The sequence below is a fragment of the Rhinoderma darwinii genome, chromosome 7 (genome assembly GCF_050947455.1).
Source record: "Rhinoderma darwinii isolate aRhiDar2 chromosome 7, aRhiDar2.hap1, whole genome shotgun sequence".
Lineage (NCBI taxonomy): Eukaryota > Metazoa > Chordata > Amphibia > Anura > Rhinodermatidae > Rhinoderma > Rhinoderma darwinii.
Window position 1 is genome coordinate 86,741,589 of NC_134693.1, and position 15,524 is coordinate 86,757,112.

General features: G+C 45.9%; 1 protein-coding gene across 2 annotated transcripts in view; it reads left to right on the forward strand.

The window, feature by feature from the left end:
• Positions 1–9,021: 9,021 nt before the first annotated feature.
• The window catches only part of GCAT (glycine C-acetyltransferase), a 93,716-nt gene continuing 87,213 nt past the window's right edge, over positions 9,022–15,524 (forward strand). Inside the window, exon 1 of one of the 2 annotated variants that reach the window (XM_075833635.1) lies at positions 9,022–9,254. In XM_075833635.1, coding sequence (XP_075689750.1) covers positions 9,077–9,254 — 178 coding nt within the window. In that variant the 5' untranslated portion in view covers positions 9,022–9,076. The remainder of the gene's footprint in view (positions 9,255–15,524) is intronic. The other variant, XM_075833634.1, reaches the window with a different exon arrangement.

Genomic DNA, 15,524 nt, shown 5'->3' on the forward strand with positions numbered 1-15,524 from the left:
GAGGAAAAAACGAAAATGAAAATCTGCAAAAGGGCTGCGGCGTGAAAGGGTTAAATTCCAATAGTATTTCTCTTCAACTTCCACACATTATTGTAAAGTTGTGTTTTTGACATTATGTATACTATACATTATTTGTATCCTACTGATTTGTTTCAGTCGAATTGCCATTTGCTTTCGATGCGATAGTATTTCTATTGTACCTTTTTAATTGAAAACCTAATAAACTTCAATAATGAAAAAAAAAAAAAAAGTATAAAAAGTGATTTATTCATCCATGTCAATGCTGCCAACTTTCAGCCCCATCACAAGGCCTAGACAGGGCAGGGCTGAAACGTGGCAGCATAAACATGGATGAATAAATCCCTTTTTATACTTTGAAAACTTTTGGAGTGCCGCGATTCCTTCAGTTTATGTATATATAAACAACCTCAAATACACTTTTTTTTTTATCAACAAATGTTTATATTGAAATCCAGGTGTTACATCTCGAATACGGACAGTTAAACGCGGGTACAATAACCTGTCTGAATGAGACAAACAAACACAATGATTCAGCAGCACTGCGGATCAGTGTTCCCTATAAGATTCGCGGCTATGCTCCCCACTCACTAAACTTTAAAGTCTGCGCACTGTCATGGGCGGATGCAGTGGCGACTCATCAAAAGGACGACCTGGTGGCGTCACTAGCACCGCAGGGGGCCCCCGGTTCTAGCGACAGCCACATTCTCTTGTATCTGTGTCCTCAGGATGCAGATACAATTGAATACTGTAGGCTGCACAGACTGGAGTGATGAAGGCACTGCATCACGCTGGTCTGCGCAAGCGTCCCGCCTGCAAGGCTGTGCAGCGCTCTGTCCGTCGCGGGAAGGGGGCAAAGTAAAGACAATATTTTTTTGAGGGGGGCTATGTTGCAATATACACAGGGTAATTGCTGTGTAGCACTATATACACGGGGGTATTGCTGAGGTAGCACTATATACAAGGGGGAGCTGTGTGGCACAATATACAAGGGGGGATCTGTGTGGCACTATATGCAAGGGGGTATGTGTGGCACTATTTACAAGAGGAGGGCTGTGTGACACTATATACAAGGGGGGCTGTGTGGCACTATTTATAAGAGGGCTATGAGGCACTATATACAAGGGGGGGCTGTGGGGCATTATATACAAGGGGGGCTGTGTGGCACTATTTCCAAGAGGGTGAGGGCTGTGTGGCGCTATCTACAGGGGGTCTCTATGGCGCTATCTACAGGGGGTCTGTGTGTGGCGCAATCTACAGGGGTCTGTGTGTGGCGCTATCTACAGGAGGTTTGTGTGGCGCTATCTACAGGTGGCTGTGTGTGTGATCAGGGGCCTAGCTAAAGGCTCATGGGCCCTGATGCAAAAGTTCTTATTGGGCCCCCCTCAAACTTCTCATGGCCGACGGTCCGCAGCTTTCAGTTGCATCGCTGGGTCTACTAAGTGACCCAACAATTTAGCACTAGCAGCCAGGGGCGTCACTAAGTGTAAAGGATCTGCCAGGCACAGCGGGGTTAATGCCCATAGGTAATCAGTCGACACCTGAGTCTATGTCTCTGAGACTGACTCCAGCTTCCACCACTCAGGCTGGCAGGCTTAGGAGTGGGAGAGCCTATCGCAGCCTGGCCAGACTCAGCTAGCTCCCGCCCTCTGTCTATTTATACCTGCCTTTCCTGTTCTTCCAGTGCTTGTGATTCTTCTCGTGTGGTTTCCTGGCCCAGCTACAGCTCCTGACTATTTGATCCTGCTCCATACTGACCCTGGTTTACTGACTACTCTTCTGCTCTGCGTTTGGTACCTCGTACACTCCTGGTTTGACTCGGCTCGTTCACCTCTCTTGTTGCCGTGGGCAACTGCCCCATTTCCCTTAGCTTTGTGTACCCTTGTCTGTTTGTCTCGTGCACTTACTGAGCGTAGGGACCGCCGCCCAGTTGTACCCCGTCGCCTAGGGCGGGTCGTTGCAAGTAGGCAGGGACAGAGTGGCGGGTAGATTAGGGCTCACTTGTCCGTTTCCCTACCCCTATCATTACATAATCACAAGCCCGTTACCTAGTCTATCCTGGTCCCTGTCTCTACTATGGACCCCCTTGAGACCCTGGCCCAGGGTCTCTCCCTACAGGTCCAGGCCCTGGCTCAGAGGGTCAACCAACCTGACACTACCATGGTAGTGCCCCTCACCTCACCCCTTGAACCCCACCTCAAGTTGCCTGACCGGTTCTCAGGGGACCGGAGGACTTTTCTCTCCTTTCGGGAGAGTTGTAGGCTTTACTTTCGCTTAAAGCCTCACTCCTCAGGTTCTGAGAGCCAGCGGGTGGGTATAATTATGTCCCGGCTCCAGGAAGAGCCCCAAGAGTGGGCCATCTCCTTGGCTCCTGACGCCCCTGAACTTTCCTCCGTTGATCGTTTCTTTTCCGCTCTCGGACTCATTTATGACGAGACTGACAGGACTGCCTTTGCCGAGAGTCAGCTGGTGACCTTACGTCAGGGTAAGAGACCTGTTGAGGAGTATTGTTCTGACTTTAGGAAGTGGTGCGTAGCTTCTCGGTGGAATGACCCTGCCTTAAGGTGCCAGTTTAGGTTGGGTCTGTCGAACGCCCTGAAAGACCTGCTAGTTAGCTATCCCTCTTCTGACTCCCTAGACCAGGTTATGGCTTTAGCGGTACGACTTGACCGACGTCTCAGGGAACGACAACTTGAACGTTTTTGTGTTTTCCCCTCTGACTCCGCCATGATGCCTCCCGAGGTCCCGTTGCTTCGCTCTTCCACGGAAGACTCGGAGGTACCTATGCAACTCGGGGCCTCCGTGTCCCCCCGACAACGTAGAGAGTTCCGCAGGAAGAATGGTCTCTGATTCTATTGTGGGGATGACAAGCATCAAGTGAACACCTGTCCAAGGCGTAAGAATAAGCAGCCGGAAAACTTCCGCGCCTAAGTGATCATCGGGGAGGTCACTTGGGCGCACAGGTATTTCCCGTAAATATGAAACGTAATAAAATCTTGCTTCCCTTTCAGGTCTCTTTTGGTGGTAGGTCTGCTACCGGCAGTGCCTTCGTGGATTCAGGGTCTTCTACTAATATCATGTCTGTGGAATTTGCTATGTCTCTAGCTATGCCTTTGATTGATTTGCCTAAACCTGTTCCGGTAGTGGGTATCGACTCCACTCCTCTTGCTAATGGTTATTTTACACAGCATACCCCTGTTTTTGAACTCCTTGTTGGCTCCATGCATTTGGAGCAGTGCTCTGTACTGTTGATGCAGGGATTATCGTCCGATTTGGTTTTAGGCCTTCCCTGGTTGCAGTTGCATAATCCCACGTTTGACTGGAATACTGGGGAGCTTACCAAATGGGGTAATGAATGCTTGACGTCATGTTTTGCTGTTAATTCTATTTCTCCCCTTGAGGTGGTGAACACGCTACCTGAGTTTGTGCAGGACTTCGCTATTGTTTTCTCTAAGCAGGCCTCCGAAGTGTTACCTCCTCATAGAGAATACGATTGCGCTATCGAATTGGTGCCAGGAGCTAAGCTCCCTAAGGGTAGGATATTTAATCTTTCTTATCCCGAACGTGAAGCCATGAGAGAGTATATCCAGGAATGCCTGGCTAAGGGTTACATTCGCCCCTCTACTTCTCCGGTAGGTGCTGGCGGCTTCTTCGTAGGGAAGAAGGATGGTGGTCTTAGGCCATGCATTGACTACCGTAACTTGAATAAGGTCACTGTAAGGAACCAGTATCCCCTTCCTTTGATTCCTGATCTCTTTAATCAGGTTCAGGGGGCCCAATGGTTCTCTAAGTTTGATCTACGGGGGGCGTATAACCTTATCCACATCAAAGAGGGGGATGAGTGGAAGACTGCGTTTAACACGCCCGAAGGTCATTTCGAATACCTCGTCATGCCCTTTGGGTTGTGTAATGCTCCTGCGGTCTTCCAGAATTTCATAAATGAAATTTTAAGGCATTACCTGGGGTTTTTTCTTGTAGTGTACCTTGATGACATACTGGTGTTTTCCAAGGACCTGTCCTCCCACATTGAGCATGTCAGGAAGGTGCTCCAGGTCCTTCGGGACAACAAACTGTTTGCGAAAACCGAAAAATGTGTGTTTGGGGTACAGGAGATACCATTTTTGGGTCAAATCCTCACTCCTCATGAATTCCGCATGGACCCCGCCAAGGTCCAGACTGTGGCGGAATGGGTCCAACCTGCCTCCCTGAAGGCGTTACAGTGTTTCTTGGGGTTCGCTAATTATTACAGGAGATTTATTGCTAACTTCTCGGTCATCGCTAAGCCTCTTACGGACCTCACTCGCAAAGGTGCTGATCTCCTCCACTGGCTTCCTGAGGCTGTCCAGGCTTTTGAGGTCCTTAAGAAGTGCTTTATCTCGGCCCCGGTGCTGGTTCAGCCCAACCAAATGGAGCCATTTATCGTGGAAGTTGACGCATCCGAGGTGGGAGTGGGGGCTGTCTTGTCCCAGGGTACCAGGTCCCTCACCCATCTCCGTCCCTGTGCCTACTTCTCCAGGAAGTTTTCGCCAACTGAGAGTAACTATGATATTGGCAACCGCGAACTCTTAGCCATTAAATGGGCATTTGAAGAGTGGCGCCACTTCCTGGAGGGGGCTAGGCACCAGGTAACGGTCCTTACCGACCACAAGAATCTGGTTTTCCTAGAATCTTCCCGGAGGCTAAACCCGAGACAAGCTCGATGGGCGCTATTTTTTACCAGATTCAACTTTTTGGTTACCTATAGGGCTGGGTCTAAAAATATTAAGGCCGATGCACTGTCGCGTAGCTTCATGGCCAGCCCCCCTTCGGAGGAAGATCCTGCTTGTATTCTGCCTCCTGGTATAATCATTTCTTCTATTGATTCTGATTTAGTCTCAGAAATCGCGGCTGATCAAGGTTCAGCTCCCGGGAACCTTCCTGAGGACAAGCTGTTTGTTCCCCTGCAATTCCGGCTAAGGGTACTTAGTGAAAACCATGACTCCGCACTATCTGGTCATCCAGTCGTCATGGGTACCAAACACCTCATTGCCAGAAACTATTGGTGGCCTGGGTTGCCTAAAGACGTTAAGGCCTACGTCGCCTCTTGTCAGGTTTGTGCTAGGTTCAAGACTCCCAGGTCCCGACCAGCGGGCTTACTACGTTCTTTGCCCATTCCCCAGAGACCTTGGACCCATATCTCCATGGATTTTATCACCGATTTGCCTCCATCTCAAGGCAAGTCGGTGGTGTGGGTTGTAGTAGACCGCTTCAGTAAGATGTGCCACTTTGTGCCCCTCAAGAAACTACCCAATGCCAAGACGTTAGCTACCTTGTTTGTCAAACACATCCTGCGTCTCCATGGGGTCCCTGTCAATATTGTTTCGGACAGAGGGGTACAATTTGTTTCATTGTTTTGGAGAGCCTTCTGTAAAAAGTTGGAGATTGATCTGTCCTTCTCCTCTGCCTTCCATCCTGAAACTAATGGCCAAACTGAGAGGACTAATCAATCTCTAGAACAATATTTAAGGTGTTTTATCTCTGACTGTCAATATGATTGGGTCTCATTCATTCCCCTCGCCGAATTTTCCCTCAATAACCGGGTCAGTAACTCGTCAGGGGTCTCCCCCTTTTTCTGTAATTTTGGGTTTAATCCACGGTTCTCCTCCGTTTCACCTGGTAGTTCCAACAATCCCGAGGTAGAGGTCGTTCATCGGGAACTGTGCACAGTCTGGGCCCAGGTTCAGAAGAACCTAGAGGCGTCCCGGAGCGTACAAAAAACTCAGGCTGATAGAAGACGTTCTGCTAACCCCTTGTTTATGGTCGGGGATCTGGTGTGGTTATCGTCTAGGAACTTGCGCCTTAAGGTCCCGTCCAAGAAATTTGCTCCCCGGTTTATTGGGCCGTATAAGGTCATTGAAGTCCTCAATCCTGTCTCCTTCCGACTGGAGTTGCCCCCATCTTTTCGAATACACGACGTGTTTCATGCCTCCCTCCTTAAACGCTGCTCCCTGTCCTTGGCTCCCTCGAGGAGACCTCCTGTTCCCGTTCTCACCCCTGAGGGGGTGGAATTCGAGGTGGCCAAGATTGTGGACAGCAAGATGGTCCAAGGCTCCCTCCAGTACCTGGTCCATTGGAGAGGATACGGGCCTGAGGAGAGGACTTGGGTACCCGCCCGGGATGTTCACACTGGGGTATTGGTCAGGAAGTTCCACCTTCGTTTCCCCAATAAACCAGGTCCACTTAGAAAGGGTCCGGTGGCCCCTCATAAAAAGGGGGGGTAGTGTAAAGGATCTGCCAGGCACAGCGGGGTTAACGCCCATAGGTAATCAGTCGGCACCTGAGTCTATGTCTCTGAGACTGACTCCAGCTTCCACCACTCAGGCTGGCAGGCTTAGGAGTGGGAGAGCCTATCGCAGCCTGGCCAGACTCAGCTAGCTCCCGCCCTCTGTCTATTTATACCTGCCTTTCCTGTTCCTCCAGTGCTTGTGATTCTTCTCGTGTGGTTTCCTGGCCCAGCTACAGCTCCTGACTATTTGATCCTGCTCCATACTGACCCTGGCTTACTGACTACTCTTCTGCTCTGCGTTTGGTACCTCGTACACTCCTGGTTTGACTCGGCTCGTTCACCTCTCTTGTTGCCGTGGGCAACTGCCCCATTTCCCTTAGCTTTGTGTACCCTTGTCTGTTTGTCTCGTGCACTTACTGAGCGTAGGGACCGCCGCCCAGTTGTACCCCGTCGCCTAGGGCGGGTCGTTGCAAGTAGGCAGGGACAGAGTGGCGGGTAGATTAGGGCTCACTTGTCCGTTTCCCTACCCCTATCATTACACTAAGGACTTAAAATGTCAGGGGAAATAGCCCCAATACATATGAGTCCGCCCCAAAAAAATGTGTGTGTGTGTGTGTATAGGAGACAGCAAAGCATATCTATAGCACTATGACCCTATAAACTATGGATAGGATTAGATACATTGGCTCAGCAGACAGTATCACACATGATAGGATTAGATACAGTGGCCCAGCAGACAGTATCACATATGATAGGATTAGATATAAGGCCCAGCAGACAGTTTCACACATGATGGGATTAGCTACACAGTTCAGCAGACAGTACACACATTATAGGATTAGATTCAGTGGCTCAGCAGTCAGTATTACACATGATAGGATTAGAGATAGGGCCCAGCAGACAGTATCACACATGATGGAATTAGATACACAGCTCAGCAGACAGTATCAGACATGATAGGATTAGATACAAGGCCCAGCAGACAGTAACACACATGATGTGATTAGATACAGTGGCTCAGCAGACAGTATCACACATGATAGGATTAGATACACAGCTCCGCAGACAGTATCACACATGATGGGATTAGATACAGTAGCTCAGCAGACAGTATCACACATGATTGGATTAGATATAGGGCCCAGCTCGCTGACATTGCGGCTCCAGCGCTGGACCCAGGAAAGGTAAGAATAATAATTGTTTTGCTTCTTTATGTGTTACTAATTATTTTTGTGTGTTTGTGTTTTTTTACGGTTGTTGGACTACTTCGGATTCAAGGACTACTTCAATGACACCGTTTTTTAATTCTCAATAAAATGGTTAATGAGGGTTGTGTTTTTTTATTTCAATAAAATATTTTTTCTATGTGCTTGTATTTTTTTAAACTTTATTATTACCGCCTTAGTAATGGCCGCTGGCAGATTAACAACCTCCATTACTAAGGCAAAGCTTAATGTTAGCAGGGGCAGAGGCCAACACTAACCCCCATTATTACCCCGATACCCACCGCCACCAGGGGTACTGTGAAGAGCCGGGTCCGAACCAGTACCCGACCATCTGTATTGATGGTCGGGCACCCGGGGCGGCCGCAGGCAAGTCTTATTAGGCTGGGAAAGGCCAAAAACAGTGGCCCTTCCCACCCTGGTAATGCTGCCTGCTGCTGCTGTGTTGTATCTGGCTGGTTATTAAAACATCGTTCTTTCCAATTATTTTTTATTTTATTTTTTAAAAATGACGGGGGGTCCCCCGCATTTTTCATAACCAGCCAGATACAATAAAGCAGCAGCAGGCAGCATTACTAGGACGGGAAGTCTCGGACCGAACACAGTGCAGGGAGCTGGGCTCCTAGCATCATAGTTATGTACGACGCTAGGAGTCCCTGCCTCTCCGTGAAACTACTGTCCCGTACTGAAAACATGATTACAGTACGGGACAGTTGTCCTGCAGCGAGGCAGGGACTCCTAGCGTCGTACATAACTATGATGCTAGGAGCCCGGCTCCCTGCACTGTTTTTGGTCCGGGACTTCCGGCCGAAATACGTTCTGTCCATTACGGACGTAACATGGTCGTGTGAAGCCAGCCTAAGAGGGAACATTGCTGCGGATGTATTCACAACTGCATTGTAAGCGCCGTCAAATAGCTTTTTTTTTTCAGTACAATGATGGACACCATGACAAAAACTCAACGGAACTCATTAAAGCCAATGGGGTCCGTCAGGCGCTGTTGTTGTTTGTCATGTGAAAACGTTGAATTTCATTATTCTGCTCCTATGATGGAACAGAAAAATGGAATTCTTAGTGCAGATGTGAACATAGCCTTAGATATATGCAAATATTAAATATTTAAATAAATTTAAATTGCATTACTACCATAGTTACTATACTTTAAATAGTGCACATTTTGTTCCATTTGTGTCAGCCCAGCTTCCATGACAAGGAGATCTCGTATATCATTATTGTGTGTATTTTCTGCAAGTGCTTGCTATGAGTAAAACTAAATGAGAAGATCGACGTTCTAGTAGTGGCTCACAGTATAAGATCAATAAAGGTGATTGGTTCTTCTTGTAAAGTGCAGGGTTTGTATTGGTTGCAGTAGTTGAGTATAGAATGTATTCCATTCCTGCATATAAATATGATTTGCACCGGCTGTCCAGGGGTTAAGTAGGACGCCCTGTTAGAGCGCAGCAATAGGAGGGTTTATGGGTCTTCTGGCCGCTGATTGGCTTCGGCTGTACCCACCTCCCGTCCATATTGTTTGATAATCCTGCGTGAAGCTGGTGGAGCTGCTGCTAGCATGTGGAGTAAATGGGTTTCCAGACTGGGACGGGCCCGGGCACAATCCACTGTTGCCCACTTCAGGGGTATTTTGAAGAAGGAAATTGAAAATATAAAGGAAGCAGGAACGTGGAAGAGTGAGAGGATCATCACTTCTAAGCAAGGACCGCACATCACGGTGGATGGGAAGAGTGCAGGTATTGACGCACGCACGCACACTATCCTAGAAAGTCATCCACTTCCAGCCCGTATTCTAGGAACACGACGCCTCATTTGTGTATAAAAAGCATCATGAAGAATAAGCCCTGGCAGTTCATAGTACCAGCGTACTCCTGACTAATGATCACAAGTGTCTAGTTTGTCATAGATTGTACCTAAATACTGTGGTTTTATCAATGTGATTGTGTCTGCACACTGAAACGGAAAGGCCTCATGGAGCAGCTGGCACGATGCAGAAGTTGGATTCTTATTTACCAGCTTCTTGTTCAAGGGGAAAGGTTGTTTTTTTGTTTACTGATTTGGATAAGTAACTGGTGTTTTGGAAGGGTAAGATGACTTTGCGCCACTGAACTAATACTGCTAAGAAACAGATGGGGATGTAAAATTAATTAGAGTCCAGGCTGGCCCAAAGTGGTTTTAAGCATAAAAGCTGGCATCAAAGTGGGCAGAGGGGCACTTTTTCCTGACTTAAATAAGTGGTGTTTTTGAAATGTTAATTGACTTTTGGCTACAAATCCCACACTGCCAACACACAGGAGAGATTTCCCACATCAAATTTAGTTGAATCCAGGCCAAAAGTGGTTCTGGGCATAAATGATGGCATCAAAGTAAGTCCTGTTTTCGAAAGATTAACAGACTTTGGGCCCCTAATTAACACACTCTTGCTTTTGTGCCCGGAACCACTTTGTGCCTGCCTGGATTCAATCTGATGCGGGACATCTCTCTATCTGTGTGTTGGCATTGTGAGATCCGTGGCCCAAAGTCACTTGAGCCTTTTAAAACGCCAATTACTTATGCAAATCAGCCCACTTTGATGCCAGTGTATATGCCCAGATTTAATTTGGAACAGCCTGGACTCTTCTGAATTTGATGCGGGACATCTCTGTGTTGGTAGATTAGTGGCCCGAAGTCCTTTAACCCTTTAAATATCGACCATCTTGGTTGCCATGCTTTCAACTCCTTACAGAACCCTGATCTTGTAATTTATGAATAAAATAAGTACGTAGATCCTGTACCAGAAAAATAAAAAACACTTTCCCTTTGAATAAGAAACCAGCTTCATCATCGTGCAGCTGGTTGACCCTGTGTTCTGCAATGGATAGGTAGCGGAAAACCACAGGTGCATTTTTTTTTTTATTCCCCTCAGCTGTTCACTCCTGTCTGTCATGTATTTGCTGTCATCTGGGAGGGTGTTTCACAACAGCTTATTGAAACTGGATCTGTCCACTTTGATGTCAGCATTTTTGTCCAAAACGACTTTGGGCCTGCCTGCACTTGACTGAATTTGATGTTGGACATCTCTATCTCTGTGTTGGCAGTGTTCGATTAAAGGCCCAAAGTCATTTAAGCTTTTAAATAACACTCTCGGTTACCCACTTTGAAGCCCATTTTTGTGCCAATTATTCCTGTTTTCAGGGTGCTTTCAACTTTTACTCAGGGCAAAATACTTTCACCTTGAATAAGAAACTGGAAACCAACTTGAGCATCGCACACTTGTATGTATTTTACTGTGGGTTCACACAGGGCACTATTTTCATGCCTTTTTACATGTGATAAAGCTTCTGTTTTTTTTTTTATTTTTTCTTCAGACTAGGTACAAATTGTACATTCTGTAAGAATCAGGGGTGTATTATAATGAGGGCAATCTGAACACGTGTTCAGGGCCTGAGGCTAAAGGGGGACCCAGTTCGCCCTGGTTCTCCCAAACCGGTTGTTAAAACTGCTGCAGAGAAACTGGGTGAAGCGGGACCTCTCACCCAATTGTATCTGCATCCTTAGGACGCAGATATAATTGATTACTATTGCACTGGCGAGATGGGAACCATCAGTTCCCACCCCGCCATTTGGCGCTTTCACAATGATGCGTTTGGCGTGATGTCATCACGCCGACTACGCTGTTACCCCCGGATGCCGCTACCTGGTTATGGACCAGTGCTGTGTCACTAGGGGACGGCACATGGACAGGTGATAATGTTGTGGTTTTTTTTGGGGGGCGCTATCTACAGCGGGCCCTGTGACTGGTGCTATCTACGGGGGGCATTGTGTATGTGTGGTGTTTTTTTACTTTACTGCGTTTGACACAATTTACTTCATAGGGACAGATTATGGTGCAATTATATTCAGGGGCACGGTGTATTGTACTGTTCTATTCAGGAGCACAGTGTATGGTACTGTTTTATATTCAGGAGCTCAGTGTATGGTACTGTTTTATATTCAGGAGCACAGTGTATGGTACTGTTTTTTATATTCAGGAGCACAGTGTATGGTACTGTTTTATATTCAGGAGCACAGTGTATGGTACTGTTTTATATTCAGGAGCACAGTGTATGGTACTGTTTTATATTCAGGAGCACAGTGTATGGTACTGTTTTATATTCAGGAGCACAGTGTATGGTACTGTTTTATATTCAGGAGCACAGTGTATGGTACTGTTTTATATTCAGGAGCACAGTGTATGGTACTGTTTTATATTCAGGAGCACAGTGTATGGTACTGTTTTATATTCAGGAGCACAGTGTATGGTACTGTTTTATATTCAGGAGCACAGTGTATGGTACTGTTTTATATTCAGGAGCACAGTGTATGGTACTGTTTTATATTCAGGAGCACAGTGTATGGTACTGTTTTATATTCAGGAGCACAGTGTATGGTACTGTTTTATATTCAGGAGCACAGTGTATGGTACTGTTTTATATTCAGGAGAACCGTGTATGGTACTGTTTTATATTCAGGAGCACAGTGTATGGTACTGTTTTATGTTCAGGAGCACAGTGTATGGTATTGTTAGGGTATGTTCACACGGCCTATATTCGGCCGTTTTTCGGGCAAAAAAACGGCCGAGAAATCAGAAGCCTCCAAACATCTGCCCATTAATTTCAATGGATAAAAGGGTGTTCTGTTCCGACGGGCCGTTTTTTTACGCGGCTATTATGAAAAACGGCCACGTAAATAAAATGGCCGAGAAAAATAAGTGCATGTCGCTTCTTGGGACGTTTTTGGAGATGTTTTTCATAGACTTTATTGAAAAACGCAACGAAAATCGATAGTGACCTAAAAAACTTCTGAAAATCAGGAGCTGTTTTCCCTTGAAAACCGCTCCGTATTTTCAGACGTTTTTGAATTTGTGTGTGACCATACCCTTATATTCAGCGGCATAATGTGTGGCACCATGAGAATTTTATCTTCGTTTATAGGTGCGGAAATGTTGGACAAGTGAGGCGCCGAAGACATCTGAGCGGCAATCTGCAGAAATGGGCTGTGGCCGATAGAAGCCATCATCGAGGTCTGGACCGGATGTAGAAGAAAAGAGAGAGACAACAAAAAGAATCTGAGGCGTCACCTAGTCACTCACTGTAAATGTTTATTCTCCCTGGGACTGATCAGTACTGTAGACTAGGGTTGCACGATGCATCAAAATTTCGATACTTTTTCGATGCCGTGCAGCCTGAAACTGTTCGGTACCGTTATTTAATGTATTTCGTTACTAAGCTGTGCACCCGCACAGTTGCCGGCACCGTAGGCAGAACATGGAGCACTACAAAATACCCCCATGTTCTTGTCTTCTGTGTCTGGGCTCATTAGTGCAGCGCCGGCCGCGTTGCCTCAGACTGACCGCACGCATACACTTATTGTCCGGAGCGGGGCGACGGCTGTATTACACGGAGATCAGAGAAACCTCTCATCTCCGCCGTTACTCCCCTGAATGCTGCGATCAAAGCTGACTGCTGCATTCAAGGGGTAAATGAGAATTGATGCCCTTTGGATTGCGTCACGGGGAATACCTGTGACATGATCGAGGGACCTAGCATATATGGGCAGACAGCCCAGGGTCCATTGAAGGACCCCAGGGCTGTCGAACCATATTTCCAGTTAGGACATACCTCAGTATGCCAGAACAACTGCTTGTGTATGATGAGTACACAGGCTAATGTACTGGCATATAAATATATGGCAGTACATTAAAGTTAAAAAAAATAAAATAAGGTAATGTTAAATTAAAAAAATACAAATTTTTTACAATAGACTGTCTCAATACATAAAATATACACATATTCGGTATCGTCACGACCGTAATAACACATTTATAACGTCATTCATGTTTACGCTGTTATAAAATAAAAAAAACTACTTTCTTTCACTTATCAATTTGAGGCACGAGGTATTATGAATTTTGAACCTCCATGTGCCTCACATTAATAGTAATTATAATTAACCCCATCATGTACCTCCCACAATAAGATGGGGTTAAGTACTATTAATGTGAGGCACATGGAGGTTCAAAATTGATCAAAACATGCGCCTCACATCAGAAAATGGAAGTACTTTTTATTTATTATTGCTGGCAAAGTTTCGTTTTGGAATCGAGTATTGCAATACTACACGAAGTATCGATATCTAAGTCCAAATTATGGTATCGTGTGACAACTCTACTGTAGACTCTGTATGATCTACAGCAAGATGTGTACAGGGTGTATAGTTGTTGTTTGTTTGTTTGTTTTGTGAAAGCACAACTCCCAGCATATCCTAACCATTGCTCTTGCTATACTGGGAGCTGTCGTTTTATGTCGAACTAACTTATATGGCAGTGGTTAAACTACATTTTCAAATTATCTCTGTATGTAGCTGTACTTGTGCTGGTGCCGTATATATGTACTGAGCTTGGTTCTGATGCTGTATTTATGTACTGAGCTTGGTTCTGGGGCTGTATATATTTACCTTATCTTAAGGTAAAAGTAGATGTGAAATGAGATGGGTATATATATATATATATATATATATATGTATGTATGTATATTAAAAACAAAAACCATGTAGGAGTCTCTGTTTTATCCAATTCAACCATTATATAGTACTTTAAATGTTGCTAATACAAACTACAACTCTTCCCGCAAAAAAATAATCCTTTACACACCACTCCATTGATTTAAAAATAAAAGTTATGGCTCTAGGAAGGCGGCGAGTGAAAAATGGCTTGGACTTTAAGGGGTTAAACAGAAACTGGTTCTTTAAAGAGGCTCTGTCACCAGTTTATCAAATCCCTATCTCCTATTGAATGTGATGGGCGCTGCAATGTAGATAACAGCAAAGTTTATTTTGTTTTTTTAAAAACGATAATTTTTGCCCAAGTTATGAGCAATTTTATATTTATGCAAATTAATTTTCAATGGACAACTGGGCGTGTTTTCTCGTATTACCAACTGGGCGTGTATTATGTTTTTACCAACTGGGCGTGTATTGTGTTTTTACCAACTGGGCGTTGTGAATAGAAGTGTATGACGCTGACAAATCCACATCATACACTTCTCATCATTCCCACCCAGCTTCTTTCACTAAAGACACACAGCGTACAGGGGCCCTGGTAAGAATTATTCTGTGAAACCGTCCTAAAAATATGTACTAAAATCCGCAATGAAGTTAGCCACAGATTTTCATTCCCTGCACTTCAATGAATAAAATCCACGGTAAGGCCTGATTTACACGAGCGTGTGCGTTTTGCGCACGCAAAAAAACGCAGCGTTTTGCGTGCGCAAAAGGCACTTGACAGCTCCGTGTCATCAGTGTATGATGCGCGGCTGCGTGATTTTCGCGCAGCCGCCATCATAGAGATGAGGCTAGTCGACGTCAGTCACTGTCCATGGTGCTGAAAGAGTTAACTGATCGGCAGTAACTCTTTCAGCACCCTCGACAGTGAATTCCGATCACCATATCGAGTAACATGTTTAAAAAAAAAAAGAGGTTCTTGCTTACCGAGAACTTCCCGGCCGTTGCCTTGGTGACGCGTCCTTGGTGACTCGCCTCTCGACATCTGGCCCCACCTCCCTGGATGACGTGCCAGTCCATGTGACCGCTGCAGCCTGTGCTTGGCTTGTGATTGGCTGCAGCTGTCACTTGGACTGAATTGTCATCCCGGGAGGTCAGACTGGAGGAAGAAGCCGGGAGTTTGATCGGTAAGTCAGAACTTTTTTTTTTTTTTTTTTACAGGTTCACGTATATTGGGATCGGAAGTCACTGTGCAGGGTGCTGAACCAGTTTAACTATTTCAGCACCCTGGACAGTGACTGTCTCCTGACGTCGTGTACCGCAACATTTTTTGCCGGGTTCGGCCGAACCCGGTGAAGTTCGGTTCGCTCATCTCAAACACTCCTTTTGGATGTTTGTAAACAGAAAAACACGTGGTGCTTTTCTGTTTACATTCAGAGTTTGACAGCTCTTGCGCGAATCACGCAGTTCGCACGGAAGTGCTTCCG